The sequence below is a fragment of the Neopsephotus bourkii genome, unplaced genomic scaffold, assembly GCF_033783945.1.
Source record: "Neopsephotus bourkii isolate Nb327-2 ecotype Australia unplaced genomic scaffold, CSIRO-AGI_Nbou_v1 NB_1764, whole genome shotgun sequence".
Taxonomy (NCBI): domain Eukaryota; kingdom Metazoa; phylum Chordata; class Aves; order Psittaciformes; family Psittacidae; genus Neopsephotus; species Neopsephotus bourkii.
Window position 1 is genome coordinate 232,955 of NW_026902238.1, and position 16,127 is coordinate 249,081.

The window sequence follows — 16,127 nt, forward strand, 5'->3', positions numbered from 1 at the left end:
GGCCAGCAGCTCAGCCGCACACAGCTGCTCATTCACTGCCCCCAGTGAGATGGGGGAGAGAATTGAAAGGTAACAATGAGAAAATGTGTGCGTTGAGGTAAAGACAGTTCAACAGGTAAAGGAAAAGACACACACACACACAAGCAAAGCAAAAAATTCATTCACCACTTCCCATGGTCAGGCAGGAGCTCAGCTATCAGGAAAGCAGAGCTTCATCACGTCTAACAGTTACTTGGGAGCCATCACTTCAAACATCCCCCCTGTTCCTTCCCTTCCCCCAGCTTTATATGATGAGCATGCCATATGGCATGGGATAGCCCTTGAGTCAGCTGTCCTGCCTGTGTACCTTTCCAGCTTCTTGTGTACACCCAACCTGCTCACTGGTTTGGAGGGGTTGAGGAGCAGAAAAGGCCTTGATGCTTTATAAGCGATGCTCAGTGATAGCTAACATGTTGATATTAAAACATCACACCATATGAGTTACTATGAAAAAATGTAACAGCCAAAACCAGTACAGTAATTAACACAGTTGCCTGAAGAAGAAATAAAATTGCCTACCTGTACCTCAAATTTTAAGCAGATTGCTTTGAAGATTTACCTTTTATGTAACTGTTTCTTCTGTGCAATTATAGCTCCTAAATAACCAAAGACTAAAATTGAGACAGTTGCCTTATACTTTGCTATTTAATATTGTGGATTTTTAAATGCAACTTGTAATTTAAATAATTTTGAATTTTGCCTTATAGCAGAGAGAAACTAATCCCTTTAAAGAATATAAATCATATATGTGCCAATGGCTGAGGGGTTGGAACTAGATGATCTTTTAAGGTCCATTCTAACCCAAAGTAGGGTCTGTGTGTACTTGATACACCATACATGCATCTTCAGTGCACAGCAAATAAGCTCAGAACTGCAAATCACAGCTAACATTCTTTTTAAAAAAGCTTCAAAACCGTTACTTCATTAATACAACAGTGATCTTGATGCTAAGGAAATTAGCAATGCAGACATTTTTGTTTGCTAATTTTTATTAATATACCTCAGCTGTTCATTTTGGAATATCATTTATAATTTCATATTCATTTATGCAATATGGGAAAAATTCAGCCATCCTAAAATTCCCAAAGCAAAAGGAGTTATGCTGAGCATAAATACAGTATAAAAAGTTGTCACTTTGATATGTTTAATAATGCCTTCTTATTTACTCCCAACAGATCTCTTTTGTGGCACATCTACCACCTCTGGGGCTTGGAGTTTACCAGCTTTTGGAGGGTCAGAGTTCAGAAGCAGTTTTAGAAGACTATAATATATATATGAGGAAGAGCAGGCAGGAGAAACCAGACAGACTTTTCAAAATAAAAGAGATGGAGAATTCTGTGGATAATATAATCTTGGAAAACACTTACATGAAACTGTGGTTTTCTGGAATGTCTGGATTACTGGAGGTGTGTTGTATTATATTTCAAAACATATGTTTTACTTTCTTAAGAACTTTTGCTTTTATATAGGGAATCCTAAATATGTCATCTATTTCAAACATGATTCTCTATCCTTAGAAAATAAGTACTAAAGAAGATGGTAAAAATCATCAAATGAAGGTGGAGTTTGCTTGGTATGGAACTACAAGTAACCGGGATAAAAGTGGAGCTTATCTCTTCTTACCAGATGGAGATGCCAAGGTAAATCTTCCATTTGAAGAGAGAGTCTAATCTTGGAGTAAATTCATGCATTCATAAAGATTGGAAGAGCTAATTTCCCCAGAGCTGTATGGCTAGAAATAATGACATCAGTTATTGAAATGATTGGCAGAACTTCATACTTTATAATCCTAGATTTGGGTAAAATGCGAGCATTAATTTGAAAATGTACAGAACGTTTATGATTCAACAAAAAAAAATAAGATGCTGCACCTGCAAGAAATCCAGTGAGACGTGACTGTTCACTATCAATAAAGTAAGTTCTTTCACTTCCTCTGGAGAAAATGTATAGGACATACTTGATTCATTTCTGCATTTCTTCACTTTTGTAATTCTTAAAATTTCTTTAATTTGTGAATTAGGAGGTTCCAGTTCATAGTGTAGCACTTATTTAGCGAATATCAGCAAAAGTATTTTACTACAGTAATTAATATACTGAGTCTCAGTTACAATAAATGTGAAGACAGAGTTGTAAGCAACTGTTCCAATTTGTTTGTCTAGGGTTATCAGTATGTTTAGCTGCATAATTATGGGGAGGGCAACAGCATAATGCGGTTAGTTTTCAAGTTGGAAATTCAGATGTGACTGTTCTTACACTGACCTAATTACCATATGGACTGTACTGTACCACTTCTGGAACTGGAAAGGTGATATTTCAGAAAGCAAGTGATGAAATAGTGAACAATTCTAAGAAATTAGCTAGTTGCAGTATATTTCTTTTGCCCAGTTTCTCCTGGGGAAACTTGAAGTTTGCAGGATCACAAACTAGGAGTGTATATCTGCCACTTCAGGAAATAAGAAAGGGTAATAACTCTACTTTGTTGTTGTTACATATGTAAATGAGCCTGGAAGTGAACAGAATAATATCCTTTTCTCTATCAGTGTCTCCTGGAGGCACATGTTTTGAGGTTTGTGATTCTTTCTCAGACAGCTGTGTCTATGCACCCACGTATGTACTAGTTGCTGTAAGTACTTATGTATTCACAGACTATTAAGAGATTTTTTTTTTTTTCCCATTTTTCTCCTGCAGGATCTCTAGTGCTAGAACTTTTCTCCTTTTTTATCTCTTCACACTTTGTCTCTCTGGTTGGGCTTCCTTTACTGATGATGATCTCTGACTTGCATAGCTAAAGCTGCTGCTACTAGCTTCAAGGAACTTTTTTCACAACAGTCCCTTTTTTAATCTGCTAGGATTGCCTGTTGCGTCTGTTCCTTGTCGAAGAACACATACCTGAGTTTGTCTCAATTTTTGGCCTTGGAACTGAAGGAAAAGATAGTGGTACCTTTCCGCATTTTTGTAAGTGAGATTTGGATGTTCCACTGCCAAAAGAGACTCTCCATTCAGAGTATCCCTCTGTATCCACCTTCAGATCTTCTCTCTTGAAGGGGCAGAGGATCATCATTCAAGCACAGTATTCTTACTTTTAAAGCTTTCCCTGGTTTTGCGTGCCTGATACAGGAAAAGACAAGTATGTAGGCACCATTACCTTGAGGGTGCTCACAATACTGAAGAATCAGCTGCCTTGCAATGTCTGTTCCCTTCTTGGTGCTACATATTTTCCTTAAGCATCACATTTGTTGTTTGAAAATCTGCTCACATATTGGTGGGGTTGCTTTTGGAGACAAAAATATTAAAATTGCAACTGTCTCTTTCCAGCCCCATAATTCCTACAACACAATTCTTGAGAACTCAGTATTTGACCGAGCCACTCGTCCCGCCCACTCTAATCTCAAATGCTGCCAAATGAAGGCTTATCTGTTACTCAGAAGCAACTTCAAGGTTTTGTCTTGAGGTTTTTTGGGTTGGTTGTTTTTTTTTTTTGTTTTTTTGTTTTTTGTTTTTTTGCTTGGTTTTGGTTGGTTTTGTGTTTTTGTTTTTTTTTTTTTTTTTTTGGTTTGGGGTTTTTTTGTTTGGTTTTGTTTGGTTGGGGGTTTTTTGTTAGTTTGGTTGTTTTTTTGGGGTTTTTTTTCCACCAAAACCTCAGGCATATCAAAAGCAATTCAGTCTGTGGTAGAAAACTTTCCTCTGGGCATAGTTTATTTGACTTTTATGCCAACAGAGTGTGCTGCACTGACAGAAATTTCCAGGCCCTACTAAGATTGTTAGTAGTGCTTCACTTGACTACAAGGGGGGAGGCTTATTGCCTGTGCTTTATGCCTTTGGGCTGTAACATTCCATGACAGTTTCTATGCCAGTAAACCTTCAGGTGACGGCATTTCTACAGTTATCCTGTGTCCCATGACACTTTGGCACCCAATTTGAGTCCAGGTATTTTAAGATATCCTAGGGAGCTATGGGATATTATTTTGCTCCAAGTATTCCCTTAAAATTTCTAGCTTCGCTCTCCCCCTGCACTTCTTTCAAGGTGAGGTTGTCATATTTCTCTTGAATATGATACTGAAAAATAGATTCTGGGCCCTTTTGAGCCTTTGTTCTGTTCTGTTTCTGAAAATACTGCTTTCCAGGCTCAACAGAACCTGCCACAGCAAGCTGCTGAATCTCATGCAATGGAACTCATTCCAGGGCAGGTGAAGGGAACCAGACAGATCTTGCAGTAACTATTAATTTTAACCATTTAGGAAGTCAACTGGATATAAGACCCAAATATTTTTATTTCAAATTTAAGGTCTGATTATGGAGGTCATTTAGTCCAGGCTCCCACTCAAAGTCAGGTAAATACTGAATTCAGACCATGCCATTTATCCACTGAGTTTTTCAAATAGCTCTATCGTTGTTCCTTCCACTGAAAAAGGAAAGCATTTTGTGTCTGAGTAGTAAGAGGCCTATTTCTGCATCTTAGTCACTTTTACATCAAAAGTATTTTTGTATTTCAGGTCCAGGACTGGGACTGTTTCACAGGCCTTTGTACATCTGACCAAGGATCTTTACAATGAGACTAGAATAGATGCTTATTCAATGCATAAAGATGTTTTTTCTGCTTAAAATCCTGATTCACTGAAATGTTTTTAGTGTGGCAAACCCAGTCAGCTGTCTTGTTGTAGATTCTGAAAAAAGTGTCTCTCTAGATGACTATCAAGAAATCATCTTCTAGGATTAGTGCTTTTCTAGGCACTAAATATGAATTAAGAGGCTTCCCTATTCTCTCAGTACCTTTTTTTCTTTTTCTTCAATCTTTCTCTTGCCCAGCAATCAGGAAGCAACAGGCATCCTCGAGAACTCAACTATGCATACTATCTCCACTGTATCAGCAAGAATTGTTTAACCCCCAAAAGCATTGATAGGCTGTGCATTCGTAACTTCCTTCTTCAGTTGTAACTTAACTTTTCCCCATACTATGTCTGAATTAGAGGCTTGCAAACTGGTTTGATATATTTCTCTCAATGCATGTGCTACGGGAATCACAAATTATGATTTAAAGTATAGTTTCAGACAGTTTCTGCAAAATGACACTTCATTCCTTTTCTATTACCTCATCTTTCCATATCATTCCCATATATCTTCAGCTGGGAGCGGATCTGGCTACATGAGCAGCTTGGAGTCTCTAGTGTATGAACTTAACATTTGTGGCAATATCCCAGAATCTGAGAGCTGTTAAATCTGGCTCACTTTTACTGTCTACTTTTATGGGAACAATGTGTTTTGGTAGTTGTCAATGTCACCATCATGTTTTATACCAATAAGTTTGATGGAATGGGGTTCATTCATTATTATTTGTTGTTGTTGTTGTAGAACTGTAATCCAGGTAACTTTTTTTTTTTAATAACGGCCCAGCGTTTTGCATTCGTTCGTCACTCATCCAGTATCTCTCCATTTTGCTGATTTGGTCCCGGATAGTTCCAGTGAAATTAATTGGATAAAACATTGCTGTAAGGTCATCAATAGAAAAATCCCTCTCTTCCTGAAACAGCTCATCTTACCGAAGTGTTAACAACTGTGATTCCTTTTCCAAACTCCTGTGCAAAGTATTCCTGTAGTTGATAACTGCAGATCCCTCTTGGATCTTGAGCAAAACTTTTAACAGGGTTATGTCTGAAGCTGTAGGAGTAAATATGTGAGTAGAAAACCAGACTTAGAGTCTTTGAAAGTCACTTTCAGTTTCTTCTTTTTTTAATATTTCTTGAAATCTTCTCCATGAATATACATTCAGTTACCCTGTTGAAGAAGATGATACAATGATACGGACCTGTACTTGTTCTTCTCTGATCTGCTCTGACTTTTCTGTGTGTGTGGTCTTTATTTCCTCTCTTCCTCAAGATACATTTGATCTTTGATTTTCTTGCTGAGGAAGAAAGAGCATGCTCTGTCCTGCTTCAATATTAGTATGTACAGGAGGAAGACAGCCACCCTCTAAGAGCTTTCTGCTTATATTATTCCAAATGGCTTTTTCTTTTTGAGTATTTTGTTGGGGGTTGGTTTCAGTGAAGTCCTTATTCATTGTTGTTGTCCTACAGTAGTAATAGCATGTGTTGTATTTTCTGTGTTTTCAGTTTTGGCTTTGTACACAATATTTAACCCATTTTTAGCTTTGTAGATATCCTTGTATTTCTGTATAGTGTATGCAGTTCCATTTGGGATCAGCTGTTTTAAAAAAGTTATCGTTTGCTTATATGGCAGTCACAAAATACCATAACTACATGGGAAAATATTATTCTGTATCTCTTTGGTTTGGCTATGGATAGGTGGAATTTCTGCTAGTCTTTGAGAGACATTAGTAAGAAGCCAATATTCCTTTTGAGGTTGCTTAATGGTTTCCAACACTACCTCGCATTCCAGGGGGCTCCCATGGCAACTGCAGCTGCTTTTCATGAAGAAAAAGCTTTCTCTTTTACACTGAAAAGGATATGCAAACTGATCCACAAGACAGTATAGAGGAATCTTTCCTCATGCAGTGTGCACCGCTGATGTAGTAGGCTGTGAGCAAACTAAACACACAGTAAACCATCTGCCAGGATACAAAATTACAGTATTTGATTACTGGCTAGCAAGTATGGTTTTGCTAGCAAGAAACAGCAATCCAGATGTTTGCAAATATTAATACTTTGTCTGTAGGCCTTGTGTCTATTAGTCCTCATAAAATATCAGTAAGATATGTAATGAGGGTTGTCCTAATTTTAGCTAAAGGAAAAGTGAAGCTCTGAAGTAAAGTTGCTGAATTTCAGGTTGTATTTTCAAATAATTTCATTTATTGGCAGTACTTTTATCCAAAGCTTTCAACATAATTATTCTAACTTACTTTTTTTTTTTTTCTAGCCTTACATTTTTGCAGACCCACCTACCATAAGAGTTGCTCATGGAAGGATTTTCTCAGAAGTTGTATGTTTTTTCAACCATGTGACACATACCATGCGACTATATACAGTCCAGGGTAAGAACTATAATATTTTGTCTGTCTCAGTAGTTCTTTTTCATCATTGCAGTCTTGGCTTTTACCTGCTTGGGAGTCCTGAACTGTACTGGGTGACCCGAGTGCTGTAGGTAGCTGTAAATTATGAAAATGGCAAGAAAAATTTAGAAATACCTCAGAGATGAGATAGAAACATAGTTTCTTTTATAGCTTCAAACTTACTGATGGAGGTAGAACAGTATCTTCTATGAAGTCACAAAGAATGTAAAGTCTATTTCTTAAGGACATTAATAGTGAAGCCTGGTTTACTCCACAAGTGTAGGCATGCTTTAGTTATCTATGAGCTTCCTCTTTATGTCCATTATCTGCCTGGAAGATCTTGTGGGAGAGTCAGCAAGCACTAAACACCGTCACACTGACTTCTGAACTGAAATGAATCTAACTTCTTTTTTGTTTTTCTTGCTTTTCCTTCAATAAAGTTTGCATTTTTTTCTTTCTATACTGTTCAACAACTTATTTCCAAGAAAATTACAGAACAGTAACTTTTGAAACTGCACACTTCCAAACCTGGTGATTGAATTGGCCAGTGAAGAATGAAAAAGATGGAGGAAATCATGGTGCAATTATATGAAGTAATTTTCTTGAAAATTGACATAAATCACAGAATCGTAGAATAGTTAGGGTTGGAAAGGGCCTTAAGATCATCAAGTTCCAACCCCCCTGCCATGGGCAGGGACACCTCGCACTAAACCATCTCGCACAAGGCTTTGTCCAACCTAGCCTTGAACGCTGCCAGGGATGGAGCATTCACAACCTTCCTGGGCAACCTATTCCAATGCCTCAGCACCCTAACAGGAAAGAATTTCCTCCTTATATCCAATCTAGACTTCCCCTGTTTCAGTTTTAACCCATTACCCCTTGTCGTGTCACTACAGTCCCTAATGAAGAGTCCCTCCCCAGCATCCCTATAGGCCCCCTTCAGATACTGGAAGGCTGCTATGAGGTCTCCACGCAGCCTTCTCTTCTCCAGGCTGAACAGCCCTAACTTTCTCAGCCTGTCTTCATACAGGAGGTGCTCGAGCTCTCTCATCATCCTTGTGGCCCTCCTCTGGACTTGTTCCAACAGTTCCATGTCCTTTTTATGTTGAGGACACCAGAACTACACACAGTACTCCATGTGAGGTCTCATGAGAGCAGAATAAAGGGTCAGGATCACTTCCTTCGACCTGCTGGTCGCGCTTGTCTTGATGCAGCCCAGGATGCGGTTGGCTTTCTGGGCTGCAAGCACACACTGCTGGTTCACGTTTATTTTCTCATCGACCAACACTCACAAGTCCTTCTCCGGAGGGCTGCTCTGAATCTCTTCTTTGCCCAACCTGCAGCTGTGCCTGGGATTACTCTGACCCAGGTGTGGGATCTTGCACTTGTCATTGTTAAACTTCATAAGGTTGGCATCAGTCCACCTCACAAGCATGTCAAGGTCCCTCTGGATGGCATTCCTTCCCTCCAGCGTATCAACCGAACCACACAGCTTGGTGTCATCGGCAAACTTGCTGAGGGCACACTCAATTCCACTGCCTATGTCACCGACGAAGAAGTTAAAGAAGACCGATCCCTGAGGGACACCATTCGTTACTGGTCTCCAGCTGGACATTGAACCATTGACCACAGCTCTTCGCGTGTGGCCATCCAGCCACTTCTTCATCCACCGAGTAGTCCATCTATCAAATTGATGTCTCTCCAATTTAGAGACAAGGATGTCATGTGGGACATTGTCAGATGCTTTGCACAAGTCCAGGTAGATGACTCTAGATGCTCTACCCCTGTCTGTCAGTTCTGTAGCCCCATCATAGAAGGCCACCAAATTGGTCAGGCAGGATTTCCCCTTAGTGAAGCCATGCTGGCTGTCACCAAGCACCTTGTTGATTTTTATGTGCCTTAGCATGCCTTCCAGGAGAATCTGCTCCATGATTTTGCCAGGCGCAGAGATGAGACTGACTGGTCTGTAGCTCCCTGGGTTATCCATTTTCCCCTCCTTGAAAATGGGGGTTATATTTCCCTTTTCCAGCTGTCGGGAACTTCACCTGACTGCCATGATTTTTCAAATATGATGGCCAGTGACTTAGCAGCTTGTTTTGTAATTGAAGTAGGAAACATGTATTTTGAGTAGTTCATCTATTTGGATGAAATTTTTCTGAAATACATCAAGGTCAAGTACCATAATCTGTCAGTTTATTACAAAAAGACTCCTATTATAAAAAGGAAATTAGTATAAACAAGAGATAGTAATAGGACGGATCAGAAAAAAAGATAGAAATGAAGCAAGAATTTGGGATACAGAGAGAGATAGTCATCACTGTGGTGGTGTCCCATGGGTCCACAGTAGTCATCCTCTGTGGTGGGAGTCTTCCAGGATATGTAGTCTGCATCAGAGGAGAGTGGCCCCAGTTGTCCATAGTAGTCGTCGGAGGTGGTGTCTCTATGGAGGGTGTCTGTCATGGTGATTACCTTTTCCCCCATTTATTATGAGTTGGGGGGAGTACCTCTGTTTTTAATGTCACGTGCTGCAAATTCCTGGTGGATCAATTTCATTGGCCTTGCAGCCAGTTCTGCAACTTCACATGTCTATAGCAATTCTTGGGATAATGGACAGCAATTGCTGACATCATTCCTTGAGATAATGACCAGAAGAGTCTTATCTCAGCTCCCTCACCCATCTCTCAGGCAATGGACCCTGGAGTCCCATTTCAGTTCCTCACAGCCTTCTCTCAGGTAATGGACATTGGGCTCTTAACTCCTCCCACCCATCTCTCAGACAGTGGACAGTGGAATCCCATCTCAGCTTTTCATACCAATCTTTGAGACAATGGATAGTGGAGTCTGATTTTTTCAGTTCAGTCTCTCAAAGCATTCCATTGTGTGAAGTTCAGTGTTTGGTTCAGATTTCAGCAAAGTAAAGACCTTAAGAAACTTCCAGCATGTTCTCAAACAGAACTGTTAATTTGAAAACTGTATGTGCAGAAGGAAAAAGAAGTCCTAACCTCTGTCCACGTGCTTCAGAATCTAGGAATATTATTCAAAAGTATTTTGTCTTTCTGACATAGATTCTACAGTTCAGGACCCGGAATGATGCGCAGTGCTTCTGGGTCTTACATGTTGACAGATAAGGAACTGCTGGGGGGGGAATAAATAACGGTATCTTAAGATTTTTAAATACTGAGAAGTTTTAAACAACTAAGTTGGTTAATGAGTCCTTTACTTTCTACTATCTTCTGTTTACAATATGTCAAATGAGCACAACATAATCTGTAATCTCACTACAAAGAGGTATTTCATATCTGTTCTGCTTGGCAGAATTCTGTCCACAATTTTTAGTCCCATTTACTACAGAAAGGGTAGATGTGGTTATGCTGAATGATGGTATGATTCCAATCCAAACTGTATCTCAGACTATTTGAAATGGTCAGGTTATTATTAAAGGTATTCAATTTTCAGTGTGAAGCACTGTAGAAAAAAATGTCAACATCTGTCTGCATTTCAGTTAATTAATCCTTATTTTAATAATTATGTGTTCGCTCCCCATCAGCAAAGACTTTTGTCATGGTTGTGGTTCTCTGCAGCTACTTAATTCGCTGTCCCAATTTTGGTTAAAACAGCTGACTGGCTTAGTGGAACAGTTGCTACCAAGAAGCTGGTAATTTCATTCTTACCTGTGAATAGTGACAGCCACTTAAGAGTCAGGAAGAGCTCTAAATGACTAGGTCTTGCTCCAGTGCATTAAATGCTAAAGATAGAACTTAATAGTTATTTGCTCTTTCTTACTGATTTTCTGGAACCCATATTGGCTATTTTCATTAATTGCTTCTGTTCTACTTAGATGAAGGTTTCAAAATCTGTTCCATGAGTAATGAATTAGAAGTACTGTTGTACATAACCAAACCAGCTTCAAGTATTTGGTTAAATACAACAGAAAAGAAAAAGTAGCCGGGGAAAACTACATCACTGTGTTCTGGAAGTGCAGTCATTCTTACATATCTGGCAATCACTTTTTTAAAATTGAGAGGTTTTAAATGTGTCTTTTTTATGTAGGTTTGGAAGGCCAGTCTGTTGAAGTTTCCAATATTGTGGATATTAGAGGAGAATATAATCGTGAGCTTGCAATGAGGATTTCGTCTGACATAAACAGTGAAAATAAATTCTATACTGATCTTAATGGATATCAGGTAATTATAGTCTATTAACTATAAAAGTCTAGCGTGTCAGGTTTTGGCTGACTTAATACTTCTGATTGTAAAGAGTTAACGTCAAATTTAGTCAAACTCTTAACATTAAACTCCATTAATCATTTTAAAGGAAAGCTTTAAAAATGTATGCATTATGAAATTTGATTTAGATGAGATAAAGTAGCAACTTTTCTTTCAGGAATTTTGTTAAATATTCCTTTATATCCTTTTCAACATAAGAGTTGTAAACAGCAAGTTATGACAAGCCACTGTGTAGTTGCTTGTATATCTGCATGCCTTCTTTCCCCTCTGCTTTGTCTGTTTAATTAGAGGCCTTTGGATAGCACACCACCAGATGTGCATAAGGTCCAGCAACTCAGACCTAGCGAATAACTGCTTGCTGCTGTGGTGGAAATTAGTGATGTATTTGAAGTATAATAACTTCTCCTATTAGTAATGTGTCGTGAAATATAGTGTGACCATTTTCTTGTGTTGGACTCTGCAGCACATACAAAAGAAAGCAAATTTTCTTTTACTTACCTTCTTTTCTTGCTAAAAATAGTTTTGCAAATAGATTTGAAAACCATACCTGCTGGGTAAGAGAGTACTTTTTTTCCACTTAGTGTGTAGTACTGCATTTTGCTGGAGACAGAAAAGTGAATATTTAAACTTGAAAATAATTTTAATACTATTGTTCATTTTTCATGTACTATTCAAGAATTCCACTACTGCTTTTGCAAACCAACAATTAATTTTCTTCTACCTTGAATCTATTCACTGCTTGGTCTCTAGCGGAGAAAAAAAGTTCTCTCATTCTTTAACTGTGCTTATTCCTTTTTTCTAGGTTCTCTTGATGAATCTAAAAGTACATTGAAGTTATCATTTCCAAAGTGGTAATTGTAGCCACAAATCTCTAAAAAGCTAAATAATATAGTCAAGGGAGTGCTTTGGTGCTGATTTTGCTTCTAAAGTACATGTGATAAATGTCTGAAAAGGTCTTAGAAATTTAAATGCATAAAAAGAATGTGTTTTATATAAGTTCATGTTCATATGGCAGATCCAGCCCAGATTGACGATGAGCAAGTTACCTCTTCAAGCAAATATCTATCCTATGACTACAATGGCTTATATCCAAGATGCTGGTGTTCGTTTGACACTTCATTCAGCTCAGTCTCTAGGTGTTGCAAGCTTGAAAAATGGTAAGTATAAGATGATAGCTATTATAAAGGCCTATCCTTCATGATTGTCTGAAATAGTTCATTCAGGGATTACCATACAAAGTACCATTCGAGGAAATATGTTTCTCCAACTCTGACGAGTTTTAGAATATGTCAGTAAGGGAGAACATAGAGGTTGTTCCCACATGAGATCCTGTCATCTTCAATGGAAGATCCGTCTCAAACTAGAGACAGAGGAAAGCTATGAAAAAGACAAAATGGCAGTAAATTTTCAGAACCAGGTATTTTTCACTTAAGAACTCTGATGGAACTCAAGTATGAAACAGTGAAACTAAGTGCTTTGTTCTGTTTTCTACTGCTGTGGTAGCAGAGGGCTTAAGACGGATAATGTGATGCTGATCGTGTGTTTTGATTTCCTTTTTTGCTTTAAGGTATAAAGCACTAGTCCAAAGTTATATGCAAGTATAGCCTAACATCCCTGTAGAGGAAAACAATAGCAGCTTTTCTAAGATTTATAAAATTAAGAAAATAAAGGATAAAAATTACCCTGGCGTCCTCTGAAGCAAAACCATACTTCACAAATTTAATGGAGTACTTTGAGAGAGTTGATGAATATGTTGACAAGTAAAATTAATTAATATTAAGAATTCCAAAACGACACAGTTTTGTCCCTCAAGGCAGAGAAAGCTATGATGAATGACCCGGAGGGATGGAAAGAGTAGTCAGTTGTTCAGTCTATACTGCTACCCATTCAAATAAAGTTAGCAAGCAGTGGGAAAATAAGGTATGCAATTCATAATTTAAGATGCATAATCCCTTGCTGTAATATATAGTGAGTTTAAAATTATGTGTTTTTGAAAAACAATGAAATGAATACTTTGAAGGAAAAAAGCATATCAGAAACTATACCAAAATGTACTTCCCAGTTTGTTTACAGAAAAATGTTATATTAGTGTTTATTCTGACAGAAGGTGAGTACTGCACTAGATTGATGGAAGTATTAGAAAGCCTAATTCATTTTAAGGCAAAGAATTAATTCTGGCCTGTAGGCCAATGCTTTCATGAAGCCATGTTGGCAATATCAGGCTTTTGTTCCAACACCACCTGATGCAAGACCCAAACAACATTTTTTTTCATGCCTTCCACTGGGAGAAATCACATTTCCAGTAACCTGATCTTGTGAATAAGCTTTGACACCACCAAACATTTGTAGTCTCTTGCTGGGTACTGGAAACTAAACTAGTGTGCAGACGTTCTGTTACCTTCTGATGGTGTCTGTTCATCAGCAATCCTAGCCTCTGCATCACAGAATAATGCAATATCTGGTGTGCATTCACAGCCTACTGTCCTGGGCTGGATCAGGTGTGACCAGCAGGTTGAAGGAGGTGATCCTCTCCCTTTACTCTGCTTTCATGAGATTACGCTTGGAGTACTATGTGCAGTCCTGGTGTCCTCAACATAAGAAGGACATGGAGCTGTTGGAGCAAGTCCAGAGGAGGGCCATGAGAATGGTGAGAGAGCTCAAGCACCTCCTGTATGAAGACAGGCTGAGAAAGTTGAGGCTCTTCAGCCTGGAGAAGAGAAGGCTGGTTGGAGACCTCATAGCAGCCTGCCAGTATCTTGAAGGGGGCCTATAGGGATGCTGGAGATGGACTCTTCATCAGGGACTCTGGGAAGTTCAGGTTAAATATAAGGAAGAAGTTCATCACTGTGAGGGTGGTGAGGCACTGGTGCAGATTGCCTAAAGAAGTGATAAATGTTCCATCCCTGGCAGTGTTGAAGCCCAGGTTGGACAGAGCCTTGGGCAACCTGGTCTAGGGTGAGGCCTCCCTGCCTGTGGCAGGGGGAATGGAACTTGATGATCTTAAGGTCCTTTCCAACCCAAACCATTCTATGATCTAAGTCCACATAGACCTCCAGTCTCTGTCTTCATGTTATGGAAGCCAAGGCTAGTACTGTTTGACACGCTACAGTTAAGTATTAGGAAGATTCTGGCTTTCTGTGAGCATTAATTGCAACTCAGTCAGACATTAAAGGCTTTTTCCTTACTCCAGTTAAATAAAAAAGCAAAAGATATATCCCATACTTGGTCATGGCATCAATTTCTTAATTAAGTCACTCTTTGACAAACTTAGTCATGCAAGGTTAACAGTTAATTAGCAACATCAACTATTTGCTCTTTCTCCAGTGAAAAAAAAATAATGTATTCATCTGACTTGTTATCATTAGTAATATTTTATGAAACGACTCTTGTTTACTACGTTTGTTCTGTGGGCATGTTGGACTCCTTAAAAGAGAATAAAAATGAAGCTGAAGGCTCTGTGGCTACTGAAAGTCATATGCTTCATGACACTTCTTTTGAGGGCCCTTCAGTATCCCAAAGGGATCCTGAAATAAAAAACACTGCAGTTTAGCCAAGTGCCTTTAGTAACTGTGTGTCTCTGTGTCCAAGGCTGACTCAAGGCATAACCCATCATCTGAGATTTCTATGGACAGATGGTTGTTTCTTATCTCATTCTTGGATTAGAGACAGTTTCCTTGCTATGGAGCACTTACTTAACTCTGAAGCTATCAGATAATCTCAGCAGTATGGAGTAGGATTTCTCACTTTGTTGTCATCAGTCCTCAACATCCGCTTCTGAGGGACTTGATCAAAACTGTGAAGTACATATGCCACAAATTTATTTCTGCTTCCTACTTTCTGTCTTCCTGTTTATGGAATCATAGAATCACAGAATAGTTAAGGTTGGAAAGGACCTTAAGATCATCAAGTTCCAACCCCCTTGCCACGGGCAGGGACACTTCACATTAAACCATCTCACACAAGGCTTCCTCGAACCTGGCCTTGAGCACCACAAGGGATAGAGCATTCACAACCTCCCTGGGCAACCCATTCCAGTGCCTCACCACCCTAACAGGAAAGAATTTCCTCCTTATATCCAATCTAGACTTCCCCTGTTTAACCCATTACCCCTTGTCGTATCACTACAGTCCCTAATGAAGAGTCCCTCCCCAGCATCCCTATAGGCCCCCTTCAGATATTGGAAGGCTGCTATGAGGTCTCCACTCGGTCTTCTCTTCTCTAGGCTGAACAGCCCCAACTTTCTCAACCTGCCTTCACACAGGAGGTGCTCCAGTCACCTGATCATCCACGTGGCCCTCCTCTGGACTTGTTCCAACAGTTCCATGTCCTTTTTATGTTGAGGACACAAGAACTGCACACAGTACTTCAAGTGAGGTCTCAAGAGAGCAGAGTCGAGGGGCAGGATCACCTCCTTTGACCTGCTGGTCACGCTCCTTTTGATGCAGCCCAGGATACAGTTGGCTTTCTGGGTGCGAGCGCACACTGAAGACAGCTCATGTTAAGTTTCTCACCAACCAACACCTCCAAGTTCTATGCAGGGCTGTTGTGAATTATATGATTTAATGTCATGCTTAAAGAGCTATTCTGAATGGCAATTTTACAGTTCATTATAAACTTAGAATTTCATACTTGGTGTTCACCTGGTGCAAAGTACTTTCTTACTCCCACAACTGAAAATATTCTTTCAAGAAGGAGTAATTGTAAGCAGTTGTATTGCCTGCATGGTTTTCCTGTGTCCACACTATCCACCTGAGGGTGTTAAGAGAGCTGGCTGAGATCCTTGCGAGGCTGCTCTCTGTAATCTTTGGGAAGTCATGGAGATTGGGGGACATTACAGAAGGCTGGAAGAAGGCAAACGT

General features: G+C 39.3%; 1 protein-coding gene across 3 annotated transcripts in view; it reads left to right on the forward strand.

Annotated features, from left to right (window-relative positions):
• MAN2A1 (mannosidase alpha class 2A member 1) overlaps window positions 1-16,127 on the forward strand; it is a 112,417-nt gene that overhangs the window by 67,040 nt on the left and 29,250 nt on the right. For all 3 annotated transcript variants that reach the window (XM_061378075.1, XM_061378074.1, XM_061378076.1), the window contains 5 exons: window positions 1,215-1,445; window positions 1,557-1,679; window positions 6,910-7,024; window positions 11,093-11,226; window positions 12,284-12,425. In XM_061378075.1, the coding sequence (XP_061234059.1) occupies window positions 1,215-1,445; window positions 1,557-1,679; window positions 6,910-7,024; window positions 11,093-11,226; window positions 12,284-12,425 (745 nt within the window). The remainder of the gene's footprint in view (window positions 1-1,214; window positions 1,446-1,556; window positions 1,680-6,909; window positions 7,025-11,092; window positions 11,227-12,283; window positions 12,426-16,127) is intronic.